The following is a 20947-nucleotide window of genomic DNA, read 5'->3' as shown; positions in this document are numbered from 1 at the left end:
TATAATCGTGATTGCAAGTCAAAGGAGTGCACCAACGCAGTCAATGCACATCACTGAACTTCATCAGCAGCTCATTCACAAATCTCCCTCCTCCTGTGTTGGTCTCCACCTTCTCACCTAATGAAGTCTCTTTAGTACAACATGGCTCAACATCTGCAATCAGACAAAGTTGACGTGGGATGTCAAATAAAGTCAACTGAGGACATTCACACTTACATGACGAAAGTGTTGTTATTTTAGTTTGCAATTAACAGACCATCAACCAATCAGACAAAACAAAAAACGCAGAGGAAAACAACCTCTTTGGTGCAAGTTGCTCACATATTTTCACCTACTTAATTAAATTCTAAAGTACTACTTCAATGACGTTTCTGAAATGTTGACTACTTTCTGATGTGCTGGTTTTAATGTTATAGACTTGCATTGCAATGGTGTCTGTTCTATTGATACTTAAAGTACCGATGATCATGATCCTTTTTACACCACTAAAGGATGCAAGTACTTTTGTAGGAGTCAAGGAGTATTTTTAAATTTGAGAGTCTAGTGTATAAAGTGCATTTACTTTGAACCTGGTATTTACAATAGCCTGTCACTTTGGTTTCAAAGTGCATAAACAGTCACCGCCTGTTGCAGCAGATTGAAAACATTCTCGACACCACTCTGCCCCCTGCTGCTCAGTGGGAGTCATTGCAGCCCCGTGGTGACCGTTCGTTGCAGTACCGCGCTGCGACCACTGGGTGGCAGGCGACGTCGACTGGTCGTCTGCGAGCAAAGATGGCGGTGCGGAAGAAAGACGGCGGCCCGAATGTAAAACATTTCGAAGCGTCTGACACCGTCTCCCAGTTTGACAATGTCCGCGTGTGGCTGGGGAAGAATTACAAAAAGGTACCGAGCGCATGTTTCCTAACCGCACACACACGCACGCAGACAGCGCCAGCGTGCGTGCTCTCTCCCGCCGGGCGGTGACAAAGAGGAGGAGGGGGGGGGAGGGGGGTGCTGAGTCCAGCTGTTTGACTCAGGCGAGCCGGGGACACAAAAGGATGCTGAGCAGAGGACGGCGGCGTGTCCCCCCGGGGCGGGAGCGAGGCTGAAGCGGGCATAGGGGGGCGGTGTCCCCCGGGCGGGCACTGTGCGACCCGGGCCGGCGTCTTTCTGCTGGATGAGCGGGAGACTGGAGCCGGGCAGCTGCTAGCGAGCTAGTTAGCATGCGGGCTAACGGCGCTGCAGCCCGGATCCAGATGTTGGCTGCGCCGCCAACATCTGGATCCGCGGAGCGTCCGCATCAGCCCGGAGCGCCGCGGCTCAAACACACTCAAGCTTCTCAATACAGCGTTTCTCCCCAAAACACACCATCATACTTATGATATCAAAAAATAATGATGATGATAAAATGGACGATATTCAACCCACCCCGCCCCCCCCCAATCCCCAAATCACATCAGATAACGTATTGCATTACAGCACTGTCTCGTGCCCTCAGTGGCAGAACTGAAAGCGTTTCAGATAACAACACACTGTGGTTTGTTTCTGTGTGAAGTGTGTAGGTGTGTGTGTGTTGACTGCTCCTCTGTGCCCCCCCAGTACATCCAGGCCGAGCCCCCCACCAACAAGTCCCTGTCCAGCCTGGTGGTCCAGCTGCTCCAGTTCCAGGAGGAGGTGTTTGGGCGACATGTCAGCAACCCTCCACTCACCAAGCTGCCTGTATGTACATGTGGCTCCTCTCCACACAAACACACACACACAGACACACACACACACACACAAACACACACACACACACACACACACACACACACACACACACACACTTATACAGCCACACACCTCTTACTTACAGTTGCATCATTACAAGGGTTTGAATAAACCAACTTTTTCCTTTGCACTGACAGTCAGTGCATTGCCGTCTGTAAAATGGTGTTGCTACGGGAATATCTGGCAGCTGAATTATAATCAGATGAATCAATCCCCAATGATGAAGCATGAGTTAATATAAAGTGTAAAGCAGAAAGGGAGGGAGGCTCTGTGGCATTTCACTTTACTCCGGTGGGAAACTCTGTTGTGTTCCGTGTCTGCAGATGAAGTGTTTCCTGGACTTCAAGTCAGGGGGGGCTCTCTGCCACATTCTGGCTGCTGCCTACAAGTTCAAGAGTGACCAAGGATGGTAAGACTTTCTTTCCAGCTGGTTCAGATGCTTGAGAAATAGACATAAAGGAAAGTGATCATTTTGGGAGTCACCGATGCGCTTAGGATTTTAGCTGTGTGGCCGTTTCGTGTGTAACTCCAGTCTAATTTCCTGGTAGGCGCAGGTTTGACTTCCAGAATCCGTCAAGGATGGACCGAAATGTGGAGATGTTCATGACCATTGAGAAGTCGTTGGTGCAGGTGAGTTTACCAGAGATTTTATTCATACGTCAAAAATGGGAACAACGTGGAAATCCAGTAAATCCTTTGATGGGGCTGGATCAACAAAACAACATAAACCTTTCAAAAAAAGAAATAAAATCTCATGTTACGCTTTTATTTATACAAAAATGATTTTGTATGCAACTTAAACATATTAGAGAGAGTTCTCTCAACTCTGACTTTGTGAAATTGGACAGAAGTAATAACATTTATATATATTTTCCAACAAATTAACCTACGTTCAGACCTTGCTTCACTCCACAAAACAATACTTTCACAGTTCCCAATATTTACTGGTATCCGTTTTTTTTAGTGCGATTTACTTTCAGTCGGCTCCACGTCCATGTTTCCACGTCTCCTCTCATTACGTCACAAGAGTCTGAGAATCAGGCTGCTTGAGCTTTTACAGATGGAAATAATGAAGGGCCCCCAGTCATGTGACTTGACCAGTAATCCTACTTGGTCAGTCCTACTCTTACAGCACGAGATCCTCCAGCGCTCCTGATTTGAAGAGCTGTAAAACTGCATTCATATTTTACTGCATAAGGCAGACACAGGTTGTTTTTTTGGCCGCTTGTCTTTGAAAGTCCTTTGGAAACCCTTTAAGTCAGTTAAACAGGTTCTTTGAACTATGTCAAACTTGTGGATGAATCGAGGCTGAACGTGAACCTCATGAACCATCTACTCGTCCCTTGTGCACGGCCTAAATAAGCTGGAGTGGCACGACCTGGCAAAAGTTCCACCCTTACATTGACCAAAATTTTCAGTCACCATTGTTTGTTTACCAAAAACATTTCACCCTAATGTACAAATACTTTAAATCACAAGTTTGCATTTTGACGTTTTTCATCAATAAATGATTTATGTTCACATGAAGTTAAACTCAATTAGGAAGTAATCTATATTTAGAATGAGTATTTATGCAACATCACCTACAAATGAGTTTAAGATTGTGAATGTATTTAATGAATTCATACAAGTGCTGTGTTTCTTCATTGTAGAACAACTGCCTGACTAGACCTGTCATCTACCTTAGTTCGGACATAGAACCAAAACTGCTCGGGAAACTGAAAGACATCATCAAAAGACATCAGGTGGGGTTTCTGTTTTTTGACAAACGCATTGGAGACTCTTAATTAGTTAAAAAGTTATTTTTGTGTTCTTAAACTTTAATTCACGCTACCTTTTATTGTCTTCAACCAATCAAAGCTGTTAAGTTTCCTTCTCCAAAGATCACATCAGTCATATGAACATGTGTTGCAGGGCTCGGTGACTGAGGACAAGGCCTCCGGCTCCCATGTTGTTGTGCCTATTCCGACCAGTCTGGAGGAAGGTGAGCCCTCACATGTCGTCTTCGAAAACAGCAATTTGTTGTTTGTTGTAATTCAGCTGATCCACGTTGTGCTTTGTGATTTTTGTCTTTTTGATCCAGAGGAGTGGGTGCGTCCCGTGATGAAGAGAGATAAACAAGTGCTGCTTCACTGGGGATATTTTCCTGACAGGTTTGTTCTAAGCAGCCATAAAACAATATGACCAGCACATGACATTATTCACCTAACTGAGAACTGTTGCCCGAACTTAGTGTAGAAGTGTTTAACAGTTACCACTCAGTAGTGTGTTTGTGGTACTTTTGTTTTCTCCTTCCACCATCCTGGTTTTCTTCACATTGCTCTCCCTTCGTTGGTTTTACAAGCTCCAACATGTAGTCATTCCCGTGGTTTGACATTTGACCTTGACCCTCTCACATTATAGTTACGACACCTGGATCCCAGCCAGTGAGGTTGAGGCTGCGGTGGAGGATCCTCCGAGCCCAGAGAAACCCAGGAAGGTACTTGATTCCTTGTCACACTGTCCACGTCTTTTATATTATTATTAGGGCTGTCAATAGATTAAAAAAAATTAACAAATTAATCTCCCATTTTGAAACTCATTAATCTAGATTAATCACGATTAAAAGTTTGTTTTTCTTCTATAGACTAAATCTTATAAATTAACGATGAATCACTTCAGACAGCCTGTATTTTACACAATGTTGTGGTTTTCAAAGAGGCTCAGGCCTATAACACCTACCTATTAAGTGGCAGCCAGGTCGTTAAATATCATGTATGATAAATTGTGTAACAACATTTTTTTTTAAACCAGCTGAAAATATTCCCAATGTCCTTGGAAACAATAACACTGCTTCTTTCTTCATTGAAACATCCAGATTAGTAAAAGGTAAAAAAAGTAATGTATTTGAGACACCATTTGTACTGTCATCTTTAACATTGAACAACACACACAACAGCATAACAAGTGGCCTTGGTAAACTGAACTGACATTCAAATCTGTCATGTTTAAGTGCAAAAAAACATGAAAATGAAAACAGGAAGATCTCTGCTACTTCAAAGGTCCCACCGTATGCACATTTTACCACAGTTGATATGGTTCCTTGGGGTCTGAATGAAATGTCTGAAACATATTTTGGTCAAAATACCAAAAGGATCATTTAAAACAGCACCCTTTTCACCCTGTCTAACACAACCCTCCTCATATTGACCTGTTTTGAGTGCTGGAGACGAAGATACAATCTTGCAAACCATATCGTTTTGAACTAGTCAGGTGGACCGAAGTGGGAGCAGTGGGAGCTGGAGCAGTTAGCTCCAGCCCCCACTGCCCATAGCTCCGGTTAGCAGCCCGGTTAGCTCCGGGGGCTAGCAGCTAGCGCTGTGCAGGCGAACATGTGCACACACACACATACAGTTCGAGGAAGATAAAAAAGTGCACATGAGAGGACGGAAAGAGTGGAGTTGCCTGCATGGTTTAAGTAGCTTAATTATAGATTTCTGTCTTTACAAAGTGAGAACTAAATATGTGTGATAAAGGAAGGTCGGTGTTGATTAACAGCTGATCTCTGTGCGGAGCAAAAACGTCACCACGACGAACTTTGATCAACAAACATGGAGACAAAAGAAGTTAAAGATTTACACACAGAATATAAATCACTGCTTTTAATGACTTGAGTCTATTTGAGTTTACAGAACTCAGCTGTGGCTCCAGAACAAAAAACAGTAACTCCAGCATAGAGAGGCTGAGTGAATGTGGTCTGGACTCTGTGGAGGAGAGTCATGGTGTCAGAGACGCTGTAAAAGGACAGAACACCTGCACTGTGATCCAGGTACACTCCTACTCTAGAGGACAAAGGACCTGAATCTTGAATCTTGATGTTGGTGTAATCAACGACATAAATGTTTCCAACACAATATAATGACCAAGATTTATCATTGAATCCAAATCCACCCGCATATGAGTCTCCTGCTCTGCAGATATTCTTGTATGTGACTGCTACACTAACTTCACCCCCCATCTCCACCTCCCAGTAGCAACGTCCAGTCAGACCCTCTCTACTCAAGACCAGCCACCAATCATTGGATCTGTCTTTTACTTTTTTTACTTTTCTGTTTCCCTCAGATAATAACAGATCTTTGTTTGCTGTGTTTGGATCCAGTGTGATTTCCTGTGAATATTTTAAGAAGTCAGCTCTGGTCTCTGGCTCTGGTTGTCGCAGTAAAACATCCACTCGAGACACAATCTGTAAAATCTTTGTCCTTGTCTCACTCAGAATGTCCCGTAGTCGACCTCTGACCTGTGACACAGCTGCTGTCACGTCCTCAAAGTACCCCAGAGGACGGATCCTGATGCTGGATGAGTGTGTAGATTCACTGAGTGGTGACAGTGAGGGGTAGTTGTTTAGAAACTGGTTGTGATCCTCTGTGTCTGAGAGCTGCTTCAGTTCATGGTCTTTCCTCTTCAGCTCAGTGATCTCCTGCTCCACTCTCTCCTGAAGCTCTCTGACTCGCCTCACTTCAGTTTCCTGCTGGGATCTGATCTGCTGCTCCACATCAGAGCTTCTTTTCTCCAGCAGACGGATCAGCTCAGTGAAGATCTCCTCACTGTCCTCCACTGCTTTATTAGCAGAGCCGTTGACAGCCTCCTGCTCTTGTTGAAGCAGCTTCACATCTTTCTCTGGGTCCTGGACTCTCTGCTGGATTGTTTGTCTCCTCAGCACGAGCTCTCTCTGCCTCTCACTCCTTTCTGCTGCAGCTGACACTGTGTCGTGGTCTTTATGTTCCTCCACAGAGCAGAGGTAACAGATACACTGCTGATCAGTGCGGCAAAACATCTTCATCACCTCGTCGTGACGAGAGCAGATGTTCTCCTGGAGCTTCTCCGAGGGCTCCACCAGCTTGTGCTTCTTCAATGGAGCTGACTGAAGATGACGCTGGGGGTGTTTCTCACAATAAAAGTCCCAACAAACCAAACAGGACTTGAGAGCTTTCAGTTTTCTACCAGTGCAGAAATCACAGGCCACATCTTCAGGTCCAGCATAGTAGTGATCAGCAGGAGCAAATTGGAGTCCAGTCTTCTTCAGCTCCTTCAGTAAATCAGCTGACATGGTGTTTTTCTCCAGGACAGGCCTCGGTGTGAAGGTCTGTCCACACTGAGGACAGCTGTAGCTTTCTCTCTCCTCCTCTTTGTCCCAGTGGGTGTTAATACAGCTCTGACAGTAGCTGTGTCTTTTGGCAGTAGGTGGTGCTATCGCTATCATTATACTAGACTCATAGATCTGTTCAGGTCAAAAACACTTGTTTCTCTCTTCAGACCTTATAAATCTTTCACCTTTACATCAAAGACATCAAAGGATTCTAACATCACTGACACTTTGACATTGAATAATTATGTGCTATTTGCTTAATGAATCCTTTGAAGTGTATTTTTATATGTACAGCTCATTTGAGCTTTATAATCAAACTTTTACGCCACGCCACGGTCACACCGTCAGATGAAAACTTGAAATTCGAGATAGTTTATATCTCCATCTTGTTGTGAGGACACTCATTTTGTTTTCTAGTCATGATACACCTGGGTTACGATTTTTGTGAAGATTGGTGAAAGCTAACTGATGGGCTTTTCCTTAGATGGCGCTGTTGAGCCATTTTGCCACGCCCATTTCAAATTACTCCAGAATACAATTACTTTTTAGGGTTTTAAATTTCCTGCAAAAAGGAAAATACAAAATACAATAGGGCCTCCCACCGTCGGTGCACGGGCCCTAATGAACAGTGTTGGCGCTTGAAGCATCAAATCATTGAAATAGTTAGAGCAGTATGTACACAACAATGAACACACTGGGTTAGTTCACTATCAATCCTCCTGTCACTATGTTTGCCAACAGTGAAAACGTCTCTCTTCCCTCAGACCAGAACTTCAGGCAGATCAAATCCTAAATCAACTGAAATCTTTTCTTCTTTCAGTGACTTTTTCTCTGTGGGTTTTAGCCAAAACAAATATTTTCTTGTAAGTAACTGTTAAATGTCTGTTGCCTGTATAGTTTCTTTTTGGATTTCTGAGCAAGGCCTCTGAATCCACTGTTTTTTAAAACATGTATGATCTAGTTTGTGTGTTGTTTGTCGGTGAAGCTCTGCTAAACTGTGTTAGAAGTTGGTGACATTTCACTCAAGCAATTACAGCAATAGTTTTAATATTTGGGGGTGCAATATGTGGTCATTTTTCACAGGTCCATGCCAAGTGGATTTTAGACCTGGACCAGTATAACGAGTGGATGACTGAAGAGGACTATGAAGTGGGCGAGGGCTGCCCCAAGAGGAAGAGGATCTCTGCTAAGACCCTGACGGATGAGGTGACCACACCCGACGAGCGGCGGGACAAGAAGCCCGGCAGTGCGAAGAAGAGGAAGCGTTCGCCGTCACCCTCCCCCACCCCCCCACCCCAGGAGAGCAGCAAGAAGAAGAACACTAAGAAAGGGTTGGTGACCACACCCGACTCAGCGCACAGATGTTTAACAATGATGTGATGCCTCAGGTGTTTGTTTTGGAATCTTTTAATAAATGTTGTCCTGACAGACCAACGACCCCGTACACCAAGTCTAAACGTGGCCAGAGGGAAGAAGAACAGGAGGACTTGAGTAAGGACTTAGATGAAGCATCGCCTGTTCCAGCGTCTGAAGAGGGAAACGCAGCTAAGACAAGTACACAAGTCCACATATCTGCAAAATATAAACAAAATCACATCGAATCACCATTTAATCCTATTCTGTAAACTAGTTGTCTGTCATTCGCTGATATTATACTTTATTTTTGCAGATAACACTAAGAAAGATTCAGATTCAACTCCAGTCAAGGGAGGAACGGATATGGGTGAGCAGATTTTCTTTTGTGTCACCAACAACGGGTTTACCAGTAACTGCTATTTAAAGGAAATGCTCCCATTTTGTGCAGTTAGCAAGACAATCAATGACCTGTTCATAATATTAGGTTTTAAGACCTCAATTTAGTATGTTTTTCCATCCAAGAGCACATTGTTTTTTTGAATTGAAGAGAGTGCATGATAGATTTTTATGCACTAACATACTTGGCCATTAAAACTGAGTTTGGGCCTCAGAACTCAGAATAAATCCTCTGGCGTTATGTTGACAGTTCATTTTCAGTTTTATTTTACTTGTCCTTCTTTTGTGACTTTAACAGACGAGCAAGAGGATGAGTCCATGGAGACAACAGGGAAGGTAAGAGACATTCTAAATGTGCAAGAAAATATTACAATGTGGACAGTAAATTAATATGTTATCTCAACTATGTGTGTGTGTGTTTAAACAGGAAGAGGAGGAAGGCTCCCCGGGTATCAAGGGAGAACCGGTAAAAGGCTCTGACCTTCATGAGGACAACGTGACTGAGCAAACCCACCACATCATCATCCCGAGCTACGCTGCCTGGTTTGACTACAACAGGTAGATCATCATTGTTTTTCCTCTACTTTTGAAAGTAATATGACTTCACAGATGTCACTTCGTGTTTTTAATTCGAACATGCTAAACAAGTGAGACCTAAAATGTGAATCAGCTATTGTGTTGTGTGGTTGAAGAAAAAAACATCTGGAGATTTTTGAGATTACTTGAAAAGTCAGTAATGAGTCATCAGCTGTGAGTCCTCACACTGTCATCGTTTTCCCTCCAGTGTTCACGCCATCGAGCGCAGAGCTCTGCCAGAGTTTTTCAATGGAAAAAACAAATCCAAAACCCCTGAGATGTAAGTATGTGGGATCTTTGATGTTTTATATCATAGATATTTATCTGAAAGTTTTTGTCTATCTTACAAAAGCAACCACAGTTCCTCCTTCTTTTTATATCTAATTTTTGTGTCTACCTCTATCCCGCGGCAGTTACCTGGCATACAGGAACTTCATGATCGACACCTATCGACTGAATCCTCAGGAGTACCTCACCTCCACCGCCTGCCGCAGGAACTTGGCAGGAGATGTTTGTGCAATCATGAGGTAAGTGATGCCTAAATGTGACGAAAAGAATATGTCAATGGAGTTTTATCAGTTTGTATTTACATAGTTGCATGTTTCAGTTTCTGTGAGGAACACTGTGTCTCTATTCCTGCAGAGTTCACGCCTTCCTGGAGCAATGGGGTCTTATCAACTACCAGGTGGACTCAGAGAGCCGGCCCACACCCATGGGTCCTCCACCCACCTCTCACTTCCATGTCCTGGCAGACACTCCATCCAGTCTGGTTCCCCTGCAGCCTAAGACCACCCAGGTCAATAAACAGTCACACACACACGCACAAATACACACATACACACTGATGTCAGGGTATTTTACATTTGTGGCTCTGTCACTTTCTGCCTTTAGACTCCTGCTACCCAGCAGCCGATGATGTCGTTCCCAGATAAAGTGAAAGAAAAACCAGCAGATCTGCAAAATTTTGGGCTACGGACTGACATGTACAGCAAGAAGAGTGGCTCTGTAAAGGTACAAGTCCAACATGATGGATGGCAGAATGATTCTAGTTTTTGTTTTCATATGAATAAAGCAGTGGTTATGTTTTTGTGCGCAGATCAAGAGTACAGCAAGCTCCATGAGGGACTGGACAGAGCAAGAAACACTACTACTACTTGAGGTACAAACATGTCTTCGAATCAACAGCGTTACAATTAAACAACGGGACATGAATACCTAAGTCAAAAAGGAACAACATGAAAATGCAGAGTTAGAGCTAGTACTTATTTTCCTCAGGGTTTGGAAATGTTCAAGGACGACTGGAACAAAGTGTCAGAACACGTGGGCAGCCGTACACAGGATGAGTGTATCCTGCACTTTCTGCGGCTGCCCATCGAAGACCCCTACTTGGAGGACAGCTCCTCGACTCTGGGACCACTCGCCTTTCAGCCGGTACCTTTCAGCCAGGCAGGAAACCCCGTCATGAGCACAGTGGCCTTCCTCGCCTCTGTCGTTGACCCACGCGTGGCCTCGGCTGCAGCTAAATCTGCTCTGGGTGAGAAGTTGCCTTTCATGTTGTAAAGACGGCTTCTGTAAAAATGTGTTCTACAGAACATACAAAATGTTTTGAATGAACATGTGTGAAGTTGCTTCAATAGTCAATCAGAAAGAAGTTATGAAACACGAAATGTATGTCTTTCTATTATGAAAGCTTTATTTAAACTTAAAGCCTTTTAAAGGGTAATATATGGAAATTGTATAGATTGCAATTGTTATGTAGTACACAAATAAAGACTAAACATCTGAGGCACGTAAAATTACTCAAATTAATCAACCGCAAATACATGAGGTTGATTAATTAATGATTGTTATATTAACACCGGAAAAATCTGTCTGTGCCTCTCAGAGGAGTTTTCTCGTATGAAAGAGGAAGTTCCTGCAGCGCTGGTTGAAGCTCACGTGCGCCGAGTGGAGGAGGCAGCGAGAGTCAGTGGCCGCCAGGACCCCCTGTACGGCCTGGAAGGAAGTGGGATTGCAGGAACTGGCCTGGAGGAGGGAGAAAGACCTGGTAAGATGGACACATACGCACACATTCACACGTACAATTCATAGATACAACTTGTGACCCGACTTCTCTCTCGACCCCAGATGAAAACACTGATGAAAACAAGAACGACACCCAATCAAGTGAAGAGAAGAGAGAGCCCAAGGTATGACACGCGTTCATTATGACACAGAATCTGTTTTCCCATTGGTCGTTCAAATCTTTGAAAGTTTTGTGAATGTGGTCATTGAAGTGCTTGAATTTATATATTGTTAAATTGAAGTTCCTACGTTTCTTAATGGTTCTAATTAAACTGAGGTATTACTACAAAGCTCATTGTGCTGTGTTCACTTCCCCACACAGGACAGCAAAGATGGAGCGGTTGAAGAGGAGGAAAAACAGGCGGAAAATGGGAAGAAGGAAGAAGAGAGAGGAAGAGAACCTGAAGGAGAGAGGGAGGCGGACAAAACAGAATCAGATATGGGTATGAAAGTGCATATTGTGTTCCTCAGACACAGTAAATACTGTGTTCCTGTCAAAGACCTTTTTTTCTTCTATAAGGTGACGGAGAGAAGGAGAAAGAGGGAAAAGAGGGAACAGAGGAAGGACAAAGAGAAGGAGAGAGTGAGATAGAGAGGAAGGCCAAGGTAGAGCGTGATGTTGGAGAGGGGAACCTGGCCACTGCTGCTGCATCGGCTCTCGCTGCAGCTGCTGTTAAAGCCAAGGTAAAGTCATTGATCACAAGATGCCTGCTGCCTGTGTCCTTCATCATCAACTTTAGTTTCACCTCCTCCACTCTCTTCACAGCACCTGGCTGCAGTGGAAGAGCGGAAGATCAAGTCTCTTGTGGCTTTGTTGGTGGAAACTCAGATGAAGAAGCTGGAGATAAAACTGCGACACTTTGAAGAACTGGAAACCATCATGGACAGAGAGAGGGAGGCTGTGAGTGAACGCTTCTGGGATATGAATCCTCAGTAGTCAGCCTTTTTAAAGTCAAAAGCCTTTAACATATTTCTGTGTGTGTATGTGTGTGTAGCTGGAGTACCAGCGGCAGCAGCTCCTCGCCGACCGTCAGTCTTTCCACATGGAGCAGTTGAAATACGCTGAGATGAGAGCTCGCCAGCAGCACTTCCAGCAGATCCAGCACCAGCAGCAAAGCCAGGCCGGGGGCCCTCAACCCAGCCAGCCGGCCTCAGGCGTGCAGCCTCAGGCCGTGGCAGCCAGTCAGCCAGCTCTCAGCACACCAGCACCACAGCCGGCCGCCAGTCCCGCACCTCCAACGTCCTCTGCCCCAGCTCCAGAGTCCCAACCGCCTCAGGGTGCTCACACCTCGCCCCCATGTCCCCCAAGCCAGGCCCCGGCTTCCCACTCCAGCTCCAGCACTACACCTGTACTTCATGGTGAGTACAGCCTCACTGTCCTGACACGGTTCTACATATAATCACAGTGTTGCAGCTTTAATGATAAAGACATACTTTCTTTATTTATACATTCACAGTTACTCTCGTAACTGTGCAATATTTACTGTGCTGTATTCACTGTGCTATATTATATTCATATTCTATATTCATTCGAAAACTATACGTCTAATCAAATTGATGAATATGATATATAAACCAAGGTTGCACTGATAATTGTGAAATGTGCACAATATCACAACTTCATGTACAAGTATTTTCATGTAAATTTTTCTATAAAAACTTCCGATGTAAGAAGCTCTGACCAACAAAGGTTTGAAATGTATTAGTTCATTGTTTATTCAATTTTAAAATAAACAACTATCAATTATTTTCTCACTAAATAAATCTGCTGCTTTTCTTTTGTCAATTGTTAATTAACACAAATTACTTTGAATCTTATCCTGAAGTTATAAAAAGCTATTTAGAGCTATTGTTGAGATATTGTCTGCTTTCCCCCTCCTCACAGAGCCCACTGCCCCCCTCTCCGGGGAAACACTCCACCCTGCAGCTCCAGTCCCTCCACCACAGTGAGGGATCCACACATTCCCTGAGAATCCGAATGACTCTGACCACTTTGAATCCTGCCTGTATCATCTGAAATGAAGAAGTCGTAAAACCGAAGGAAGAGACACATTTTCCAGCCTTTGTTTCTTTGTTTGTTTTTCCAACAAGACAATTGAAACCACCTCTACTAAAAAATACCTTTTTAGACTGAATGGCCCAATGAAGAGAATCCGATCATCATACATGCAGAAGCTGTTCATCACGCGGTCGACAGGACAGCACCATCTCACTTCATCATGTTTTTGTCCGACACCAGAGATCCGGTGAGGGTCTCGCCAACATGCTGGCACTCAAGGAGAAGAAGAGAAAAGACTCATCTTGTGTTTTCAGTGTTTTGGAAGTTGTTGCATTTATTTTCCTGCAACGTTTTATCACAGCTCATGAAGTCTGAAGCTTCATAACGTCTCCAGAGCCCCTCTCCCTTATACTCTAGGTACTAATTCAAATATATGTAATAAGAAAATGCACTTTTAATATGTTTCCCTAGGTCTCGCTGAAAGACTTGAAGCATCCATGAAATTGAACTTTAGCACTTATAACAAGTCCTTCTGTTGTCTTAAAATAGTTTTTCATACCGAAGGATTTGGAAACTTGATTGGGAATGTTACTTTTTCCTCTCTATTTTCAATTTGTATTACATGGACAACGGTCACTCTACAAGTTTTGGCCTGAAGGTCACATGTCTAAAAAAATCAAATATGTAATGAATGGAAAATGTTGAAGTCAGAAAGCCAGTTTGAAATTATCTGTTTGGATGCAGTTAGAGAATATGTACTGTAAATTGGAGTTCCTGTTACAAACACATCTTTTGTTGCCCTGTAATGAAAAATGTGGGAACTATTTTAACAGTATTAAGTCCTGAAAATACCTTATTTTAGTGAATAACTTTTCCACAGCACTTATTCATGTGTCAGTTGAGGTGTTGCAAACCTAGATGAACTTAAAGCATCCAGGTTGTAGTTTTGTGAGGAATGTAGGGAACAAATGACTGAAGGGGACGGTCCGGGAATAATAATGATTCTGTCTGCGACCTTTATGAATAATTTGACTTTGTCTTAATTGCTAAACCAAAATGTTTTTTATAATCATGATATTTTATTGTGGCTGCTCGGGAATTGAAGTCGTTTTTTATCCCGCAGCTTATTTTTTCGCTGGTGCATCATGGAAGAAATGTCAATGCTGTCAAAGAAAAATCAAGGGAGCTCGCACCTTAAACGGCTGACAATGGAGAATTGTGTCCTTAATATTTGCAACAATATCCTCACTTTTTATCCTATCAATTTTTATATTTTTTACTGTCCATTTTTCCATCTTCTTTCTTTGATACGTCAACAATGTAACTGTATATTATTACCTTTGTAGCCGATATTTACCCTCTCCGTTGTTGTGTATGATTCCGACAGGTCAGTCAGATCCGTCTGAGATGTGACTGTGAGCATGTGTGTATGTGAACGCATGCCATCGAGACCTGTAAACCATGTTACCATTCAGTTTTATTTTTAGTGCCATCCATCATGTGTCACCGGGGATTGAAGAATTAGAAAAAAGAAGAAAAGAAACATGCTTCATTGTAGACGTGGCACATCACGTCAGCGCCATGAGATATAATTCAGTCAGGTGGTGAAACTTTACAGTTAACGTCCATCCAGCCAGTATTGCAGTCCTCACCAGTTGTGAGCAGACATGCACTTCTTTTATCTGTGTTATTACTACATTGTGTGGATTTTGTGATATGAAATGTGTCTGTTCAGTTTCTGTATGTTTTTCACTATGCTGAAGGTAGCAGCAATTGCATTGATTATTAAATAGTAGAAATTGATTCTTTTTTTTTCCTCAGTAAATCATTACATTAGTGCTGACAGTTACTCTGACAGTTTGTATGGGAAGAAGAAAAAGAAAAAAAGACAACAAAAGCGGTTCAGGTTTTAATTACAAAATGTTGGGGGGAAAAAATAAAGATGTGAAGAGGAGTTGCTGTGTAGAGTGGTTTGTGCTTTTGTCCACTGCTTCACACACAAATAAAAATCACACACAAGGAGATAAATGTACCAGAATACATAGTAGTTCCACAGTTCGTCAGGATGTTTGTATATTTGTTCGTCAATTTTACAAGGATTTGCTTCTGAAATGTTTCCTGTAGATGCATCAGATCAACCAGAAACAGATGTTTTCCCTACACACATTCTGACTTATCAGAGCAGGAAAGGCATGTATGTTTTTAATAACATTAACAAAGGCAATGTGCTTTTCCTGCTCAGACAAGAATAATACATTTGTTTTAATCGTCAACTTTGACGTCTGCAATTTGAAAATTTTACGTGAAAACAGAAGATAACAAAACAATCCCAGCTCAAGGATCTGATGACAATTTTCAGGCTGGGGTTAGAGGATCATACATTTAAAATGAAAATTCTCAAAAGAAGTGCTCAATTTACTCAAATTACTGGCAGTTTGTTCATCAGTGACTATTTACTCACTTTTTCTCAGTAATCTCACTGTATTTACTCACTTTTTCATTTACGTGTAAATATATATATATATATATAAAAAAATAAACTCTTAACAATTCTTCTTTGCTATTGGGGACCAGTACCACATAAACTCCTAAATGTTCCCTCTCGTCTCTCCAGTGGGAAGATGGACATAAGTTCTTCACACCACCACCAGGAGCCTAACAATGTGTAGACTTAGGACAAGACCACATAAGATGATATCTATAACCTATGAAAAGATATTCGAACACAGACTTTCAGACTGAGAGACACTTAGTAGACTTTTTATTTAACACTGTTAAATGTAACATGTCACATTATCATATCCATCCAAGAAAATATTGACAAGACTGACAGTGGCTGATTGACAAAGAGGACAGAGTTGAACTCATCGAGGGACCATCGCTGCAGATGGAGCCTGCAACACTGAATGATGTTTGGGAAATGGGATGAAAGGGTCTCATCACACTGGACAAAAAAGGCACTTTTGAAATAAAATGTCATCTAAAAAATAATAAAAAATACACACAGACTTGTTGGAGGTAGGAATGACTTGGATGGGGGGGCAAGACCAACAATAGAAAAACATTTAGGAATAAAATTAAAGCTGGACGTGTGTTTCTGAACTCCTCAACCGCTCATCACCATCCGCACAAGTTCTGTCAGGAGAGAGAAACACAGAATCTGAATTCAAACCCAAGGCGACACAAGCTCAACACAATTCATCTGTAAAAGAGGAGACCAGTTCTCTCCTCACCAGCCACAGTCAGCACATCTACTGAGTATTTGGCCTGATACTAACTTTAAAAATGAAAAACCAGAGAAAAAAAAGAAGAGCAGGAGGTCAAGCAAAACACAACAAAATAGAATCAATATGAAGGTGTAGAAGGAAAGCTGGCAGCAGAAGAACTGTTGAAAAGTTAAGATTAGATTTTTCACTGGTGATCATCAGAAACATGCAGGGACTCGCAAGCTCCAGCCAGGGAAGGCAGTGAGTTGTTTCTAAATGAACATTGTCGTTGACTGTCACTGATGATGATGATGATTAGATTGTAGTAATGTTGATATTCATGAATATGTTGATGGATACCTTGCTGCTACGCTTTTCACTTATTGCACCACCATGAGACCTGTATGATTTTCTGTTGCCTGTCCTGTGCCATTCAGTTTCCCTCTTGAAGGCTTAATAAAGCATTTTCTATTATTTTGTTCTTATCTTTGTTTCACTGTAGATTTTATTACGACACAGTTGGTAAGGGACAGAAGCCGACTGCTGGAACCAAATCTGACATTCTTTGGGTCAAAGAAAGGGACTGATCTGCTTCACTGCAACACCACTACGAGCTGAGACATGTAGTCTGCTCTCTCTTGAGGCCCCTTAGCAGTGGTGAGTTCCTGAGCTGTTTCTACCTCAGATTCTGGAGATAAACAGTGAGGAGAGCTCTCAGGGGTCTGTTCATCCCCAACTGTTCAGCCGGCAGTGAGACTACTGCCAGTGAGACAAAGACTTCCGTTGTTTTCAGTCAATTAGCTCTATTCAACCCGTAGCACAGGACTTTACTTGATGCAGTCTGGTGCTGTTGTTTAGCCGTTAGATATTTGTGTGGATTTTACCTTCGTAGTTAATGCAGCCATTGGCGTCTTCATGTCCTGCTAAAAGAGTCTCCACCTCCTCTTCTGTCATTTTTTCACCTGGTGCACAAACAAGAATTTGAATTAAGGCAGAATAAAGACAAGAAGGATTCTCTACCGGAGGAGACGGCAGGCTGGACTTTTGTTATGATAAGAAGCATGACAAGAAAACCGACCTGGGTCAGCTTTATTTACTTCTACTGTCTTCCAGAGGTTTGAGCTCTTACCTAGTGTGGTGAGGACATGACGTAGCTCTGCTCCCATCACTGTTCCATTTCCCTCCTTGTCAAACACTCGCAGACCCTCCACGATGTCCTCGTAGGAACCTTGCTCCTTGTTCTTAGAAATGGCCTGAAGCATGGGCAGGAACTGTTCGAAATCCAGCATCTTGTGGTTCATCTCTGCAGGTGAGTTAAGAACAAAGGGGGAAATGAAAGTGAGGTAAATTCTAGTTTACTCCAGAGCTGTAACAAATCACAGCAGATGTGTATTATGCTTGTTTTCACAAAATTCAGACAGATACTTTTCATTCTAAGCAAAAGCAGTGAATCCTCCCTTCATACACTTTTATCCTCCCAATAAAAAAAACATAAATGCCATAACTTTTTTGGGGTTGAAAGGATCTCCCACATATTGGCTCCAATCCTTATAGATTTTCCCTTTAACTTTATTAATAGAAGCAATTGTGCATCATATACACACCTGAGTTACAGTCAATATTAGAGCCACATCTCACTTGTCCCTCTGTGTTTGTTAAGAATGGAATAAGGTTTTTTTAGGCAGTGGATATTCGCAGGGCTACAACTTATTTATATTGGAAAAATAATACAGCTCAAAGCTGTACTTTTTAACTTGTATTATAACAAACCACTGTAAAAAAAACTAACTCTAAACCAAAGCCATGATAATATAATAGTGGTATGAACAGAATGTCAGAGAGATATTTACCTTCTAGTTTGGGGTTTCCCAGGATTTTGAGCACCTCTGCATTGACAGGGTTCTGTCCGAGGGCGCGCAAGACATCCCCACACTGGTTGAAGGTGATCTTCCCCTCACCAGTCCGGTCAAACAAGAGGAAGGCCTCCTTGAACTCTGACATGGGGACACAAAGGGTTGAGAATATTAGAGGAGACACTTCCTACAGATATTGTGTGTCGTAGAGCAGTTCATATCTTGTTTTGACCTCACAAACATGCAGGTAACTGGGCTGATGGTAGCCAGGTGTAATATCAGCTCATTGTGTTTTGGTGATAATTACTGATTCATACACCAAGACAAAACTAGCTGTGTGTAATGATGTAAGTGACCTTTCATTATCAGAACTATTTATATTTATTCCACATCCCAAAGCCGGCAGATGATGGAATGACCTCCAGATGATTAAACCCTGGAAGCAGGATGGTGGAAAGTGTCGTCATCAACCCCTTTTAATAATTCAATATTTATATTATCACACTATATTATCAGAATGCTCCTTGAAAGTTTGTCGTGGGTCCAGAGACGTACACTAACAACTCAAAGATAACCAAACAACAAATCAAAAACATATAAACACTTACTGTATGAAGAGTTAATGTATGAAGAGAGAATAAGTGGCTGCTGTGAAATTGATAATATCACTCCCTATAACATGCAGTGCTCCGGCCACACAGGGACACTGAGGAGTACATTGAAATCAAAATTTGACTTAACAGTTTAACAGACTTAAGGATGAGTTCCACTGTTCAGCCTGAATCTTCTGCTTGAAGGAAAAACGATGATATTCCTAATATAAGACATACCTTCAGAATATGCACCTTGGAAACTTGACTCATGCACATATGAAGCAGTCCACTGCAGGGATGGGACAAAATGTTGATTCAGCAATATATCCTTGTCCTGACTCATGAGATATGCTTATCAAAATGCTAGCGCCAAATACCGATATTCAGTTATGTTTTTGCCAGATTATGTTTACTTTACATTGGAATGATGGCAAATGTGGACACTGACAAGTTACAGTTTGCTTGTTACGGTCTAAAGAGGCACCGAGACAAGACTTAAGTCCTTTTTGTACATTCATTCATCTGAGTTTTTGTCTAACTCTGTGAAACTGATACCAAATTGAAGTGAATAAATACAAAATGCATTTTACCTTATTCTTTTGGGGCATTTGGTATTATTCTTCTTAAGTTAGACAGATATCTTGATTTCGTTATAAGATCAAAATCCCTGTAACATGATATTTTCTTGTATAATATTATCGCCATGTATCGCAGAATTGTGAGTTACGGAGTCTACCCGCCCACACTTTGAGCTGAACAGAGAGACGACTGGAAAAAAACCTCCACCTCATCACCTGGATCTTGTCTTGTCAATCATCAGGGGGGGAGGGACTGTCGAAGCAAATACCTTCCTCCAAAAAACAAGAAAACCTGTTCCCACTCCTACAACAAGACACTGAACGAGTTTCACTCCAGCATCTTTGCACTCTCCTCTCTTCTGCTGTGGTTCCAGAGAGCGTCACAGAATTAAAAGTTTCAGTGTTTCCTCTGCCACGCCCCGATACAGCTGCCCCCCCCCCCCCCCCCACTGTCTCAGGGCTGCTGACATGTCAGTGTGGAGATGCAATAACACAAAACCTTCACTAAACTGTCTTGTTTGCAGGTTAGTACCACATGGTGACGCTTTCACACTGTACTTGTAAAGTGTGAGTCATGGCAAGCACAAGAAGACATCCACCCCCCCCCCCCACACACACACACACACACACACACACACGTAGCTCGGTCCGCTGGTGTGATGCCTGCTGGGATCCAGAGGTTTGCAGGGTTCAGCTACAAGGTCACAAGTGATCGAGCCATGTCAGAGGATGACATCACAGTATTACTCACCCACGATCTGGTCCTCGGAGAAGTCGGACTGGTTGGGGCAGAGGTGGATGGAGGCGGTTGGAGGAGTGATGGTGAGACACACACAGAAGAAGAAGAAGAATACATGAGTTAATCCAGATTTAACTAAAGGATTAACGTTAGCACGGGCTAGCACACACACACGCAGCTAGCTTAACGGTATCTAGGTTACACGATGGACACATCCACGGATGAAGAGCGATGTTACTATGGATACACAAAAACAACACGCACGCACACCACGCACGAACCTGGAACCTGTCGGTACTCACCATGTCTGTTGTCGGTGTTGTGACGGACACACACACGCACACAAACGCACACAGACAAGCACAGGAGAGTGGGTTCAGATGAAGACACCAGCAGCTCCTCTACATCCCTGATGACGTCACTGCAGCCTGCAATGACACAGCCAATCACAGGCCCCCATTCCACAACCGCGACCCTCACCTGTTTTTTTTTTTTTTTGGAGGAAACCATCTGCAGCCTCTGATTCCATCACGTGCATGTATATCAATGTAAGTGATAAACATAATGCATCACAACACTTCAGATAGATAGTCAGTAGAGCGCTTAGCTCAGCTGGTATGAAACCACATTTAAATTCACCTGAATTTATTTGGATCCGCACCTAATAACAAAAACTCAAAAGTTCAAGTTCCCTGCATAGGCTATGCATG

At 42.7% G+C, this 20947-nt stretch overlaps 2 protein-coding genes across 2 annotated transcripts; one reads left to right on the top strand and one right to left on the bottom strand.

The window, feature by feature from the left end:
- Window positions 1-774: 774 nt before the first annotated feature.
- smarcc2 (SWI/SNF related, matrix associated, actin dependent regulator of chromatin, subfamily c, member 2) lies at window positions 775-15222 on the top strand. The gene is made up of 26 exons (XM_061070521.1): window positions 775-885; window positions 1582-1701; window positions 2076-2161; window positions 2301-2382; window positions 3405-3497; window positions 3667-3736; window positions 3836-3905; window positions 4156-4231; window positions 7961-8208; window positions 8307-8431; window positions 8547-8600; window positions 8928-8965; window positions 9057-9187; window positions 9414-9485; window positions 9619-9732; window positions 9848-10001; window positions 10097-10216; window positions 10302-10364; window positions 10481-10739; window positions 11091-11252; window positions 11333-11394; window positions 11592-11712; window positions 11790-11953; window positions 12036-12170; window positions 12265-12628; window positions 13155-15222. The coding sequence occupies exons 1-26, from the start codon at window positions 775-777 to the stop codon at window positions 13217-13219; spliced, it is 3159 nt and encodes a 1052-aa protein (XP_060926504.1). The 3' UTR covers window positions 13220-15222.
- A 1118-nt stretch (window positions 15223-16340) lies between these two features.
- myl6 (myosin, light chain 6, alkali, smooth muscle and non-muscle) lies at window positions 16341-20602 on the bottom strand. Its single transcript, XM_061069795.1, has 6 exons — window positions 20540-20602; window positions 20250-20277; window positions 18325-18468; window positions 17604-17777; window positions 17359-17436; window positions 16341-16403 (listed from the first exon to the last, which is right to left on the bottom strand). The coding sequence occupies exons 1-6, from the start codon at window positions 20540-20542 to the stop codon at window positions 16375-16377; spliced, it is 456 nt and encodes a 151-aa protein (XP_060925778.1). The 5' UTR covers window positions 20543-20602; the 3' UTR covers window positions 16341-16374.
- Between the last annotated feature and the right edge of the window lie 345 nt (window positions 20603-20947).

This window comes from Limanda limanda, chromosome 4 (assembly GCF_963576545.1).
Source record: "Limanda limanda chromosome 4, fLimLim1.1, whole genome shotgun sequence".
NCBI lineage: Eukaryota > Metazoa > Chordata > Actinopteri > Pleuronectiformes > Pleuronectidae > Limanda > Limanda limanda.
This window is presented reverse-complemented; position numbering and strand designations above follow the sequence as displayed.

Excerpts from the sequence above, each read along its gene's own strand:
- smarcc2 (XM_061070521.1), top strand. The coding sequence starts at position 775 with ATGGCGGTGCGGAAGAAAGACGGCGGCCCGAATGTAAAACATTTCGAA. Across the intron at positions 8,966-9,056 it reads CCATGGAGACAACAGGGAAG|GAAGAGGAGGAAGGCTCCCC; the intron begins GTAAGAGACATT and ends GTGTTTAAACAG. Across the intron at positions 12,171-12,264 it reads TGGACAGAGAGAGGGAGGCT|CTGGAGTACCAGCGGCAGCA; the intron begins GTGAGTGAACGC and ends ATGTGTGTGTAG.
- myl6 (XM_061069795.1), bottom strand. Across the intron at positions 18,469-20,249 it reads CTCCGAGGACCAGATCGTGG|AGTTCAAGGAGGCCTTCCTC; the intron begins GTGAGTAATACT and ends TCCCCATGTCAG. Across the intron at positions 16,404-17,358 it reads TGGCTGCATTAACTACGAAG|AACTTGTGCGGATGGTGATG; the intron begins GTAAAATCCACA and ends CTCTCCTGACAG.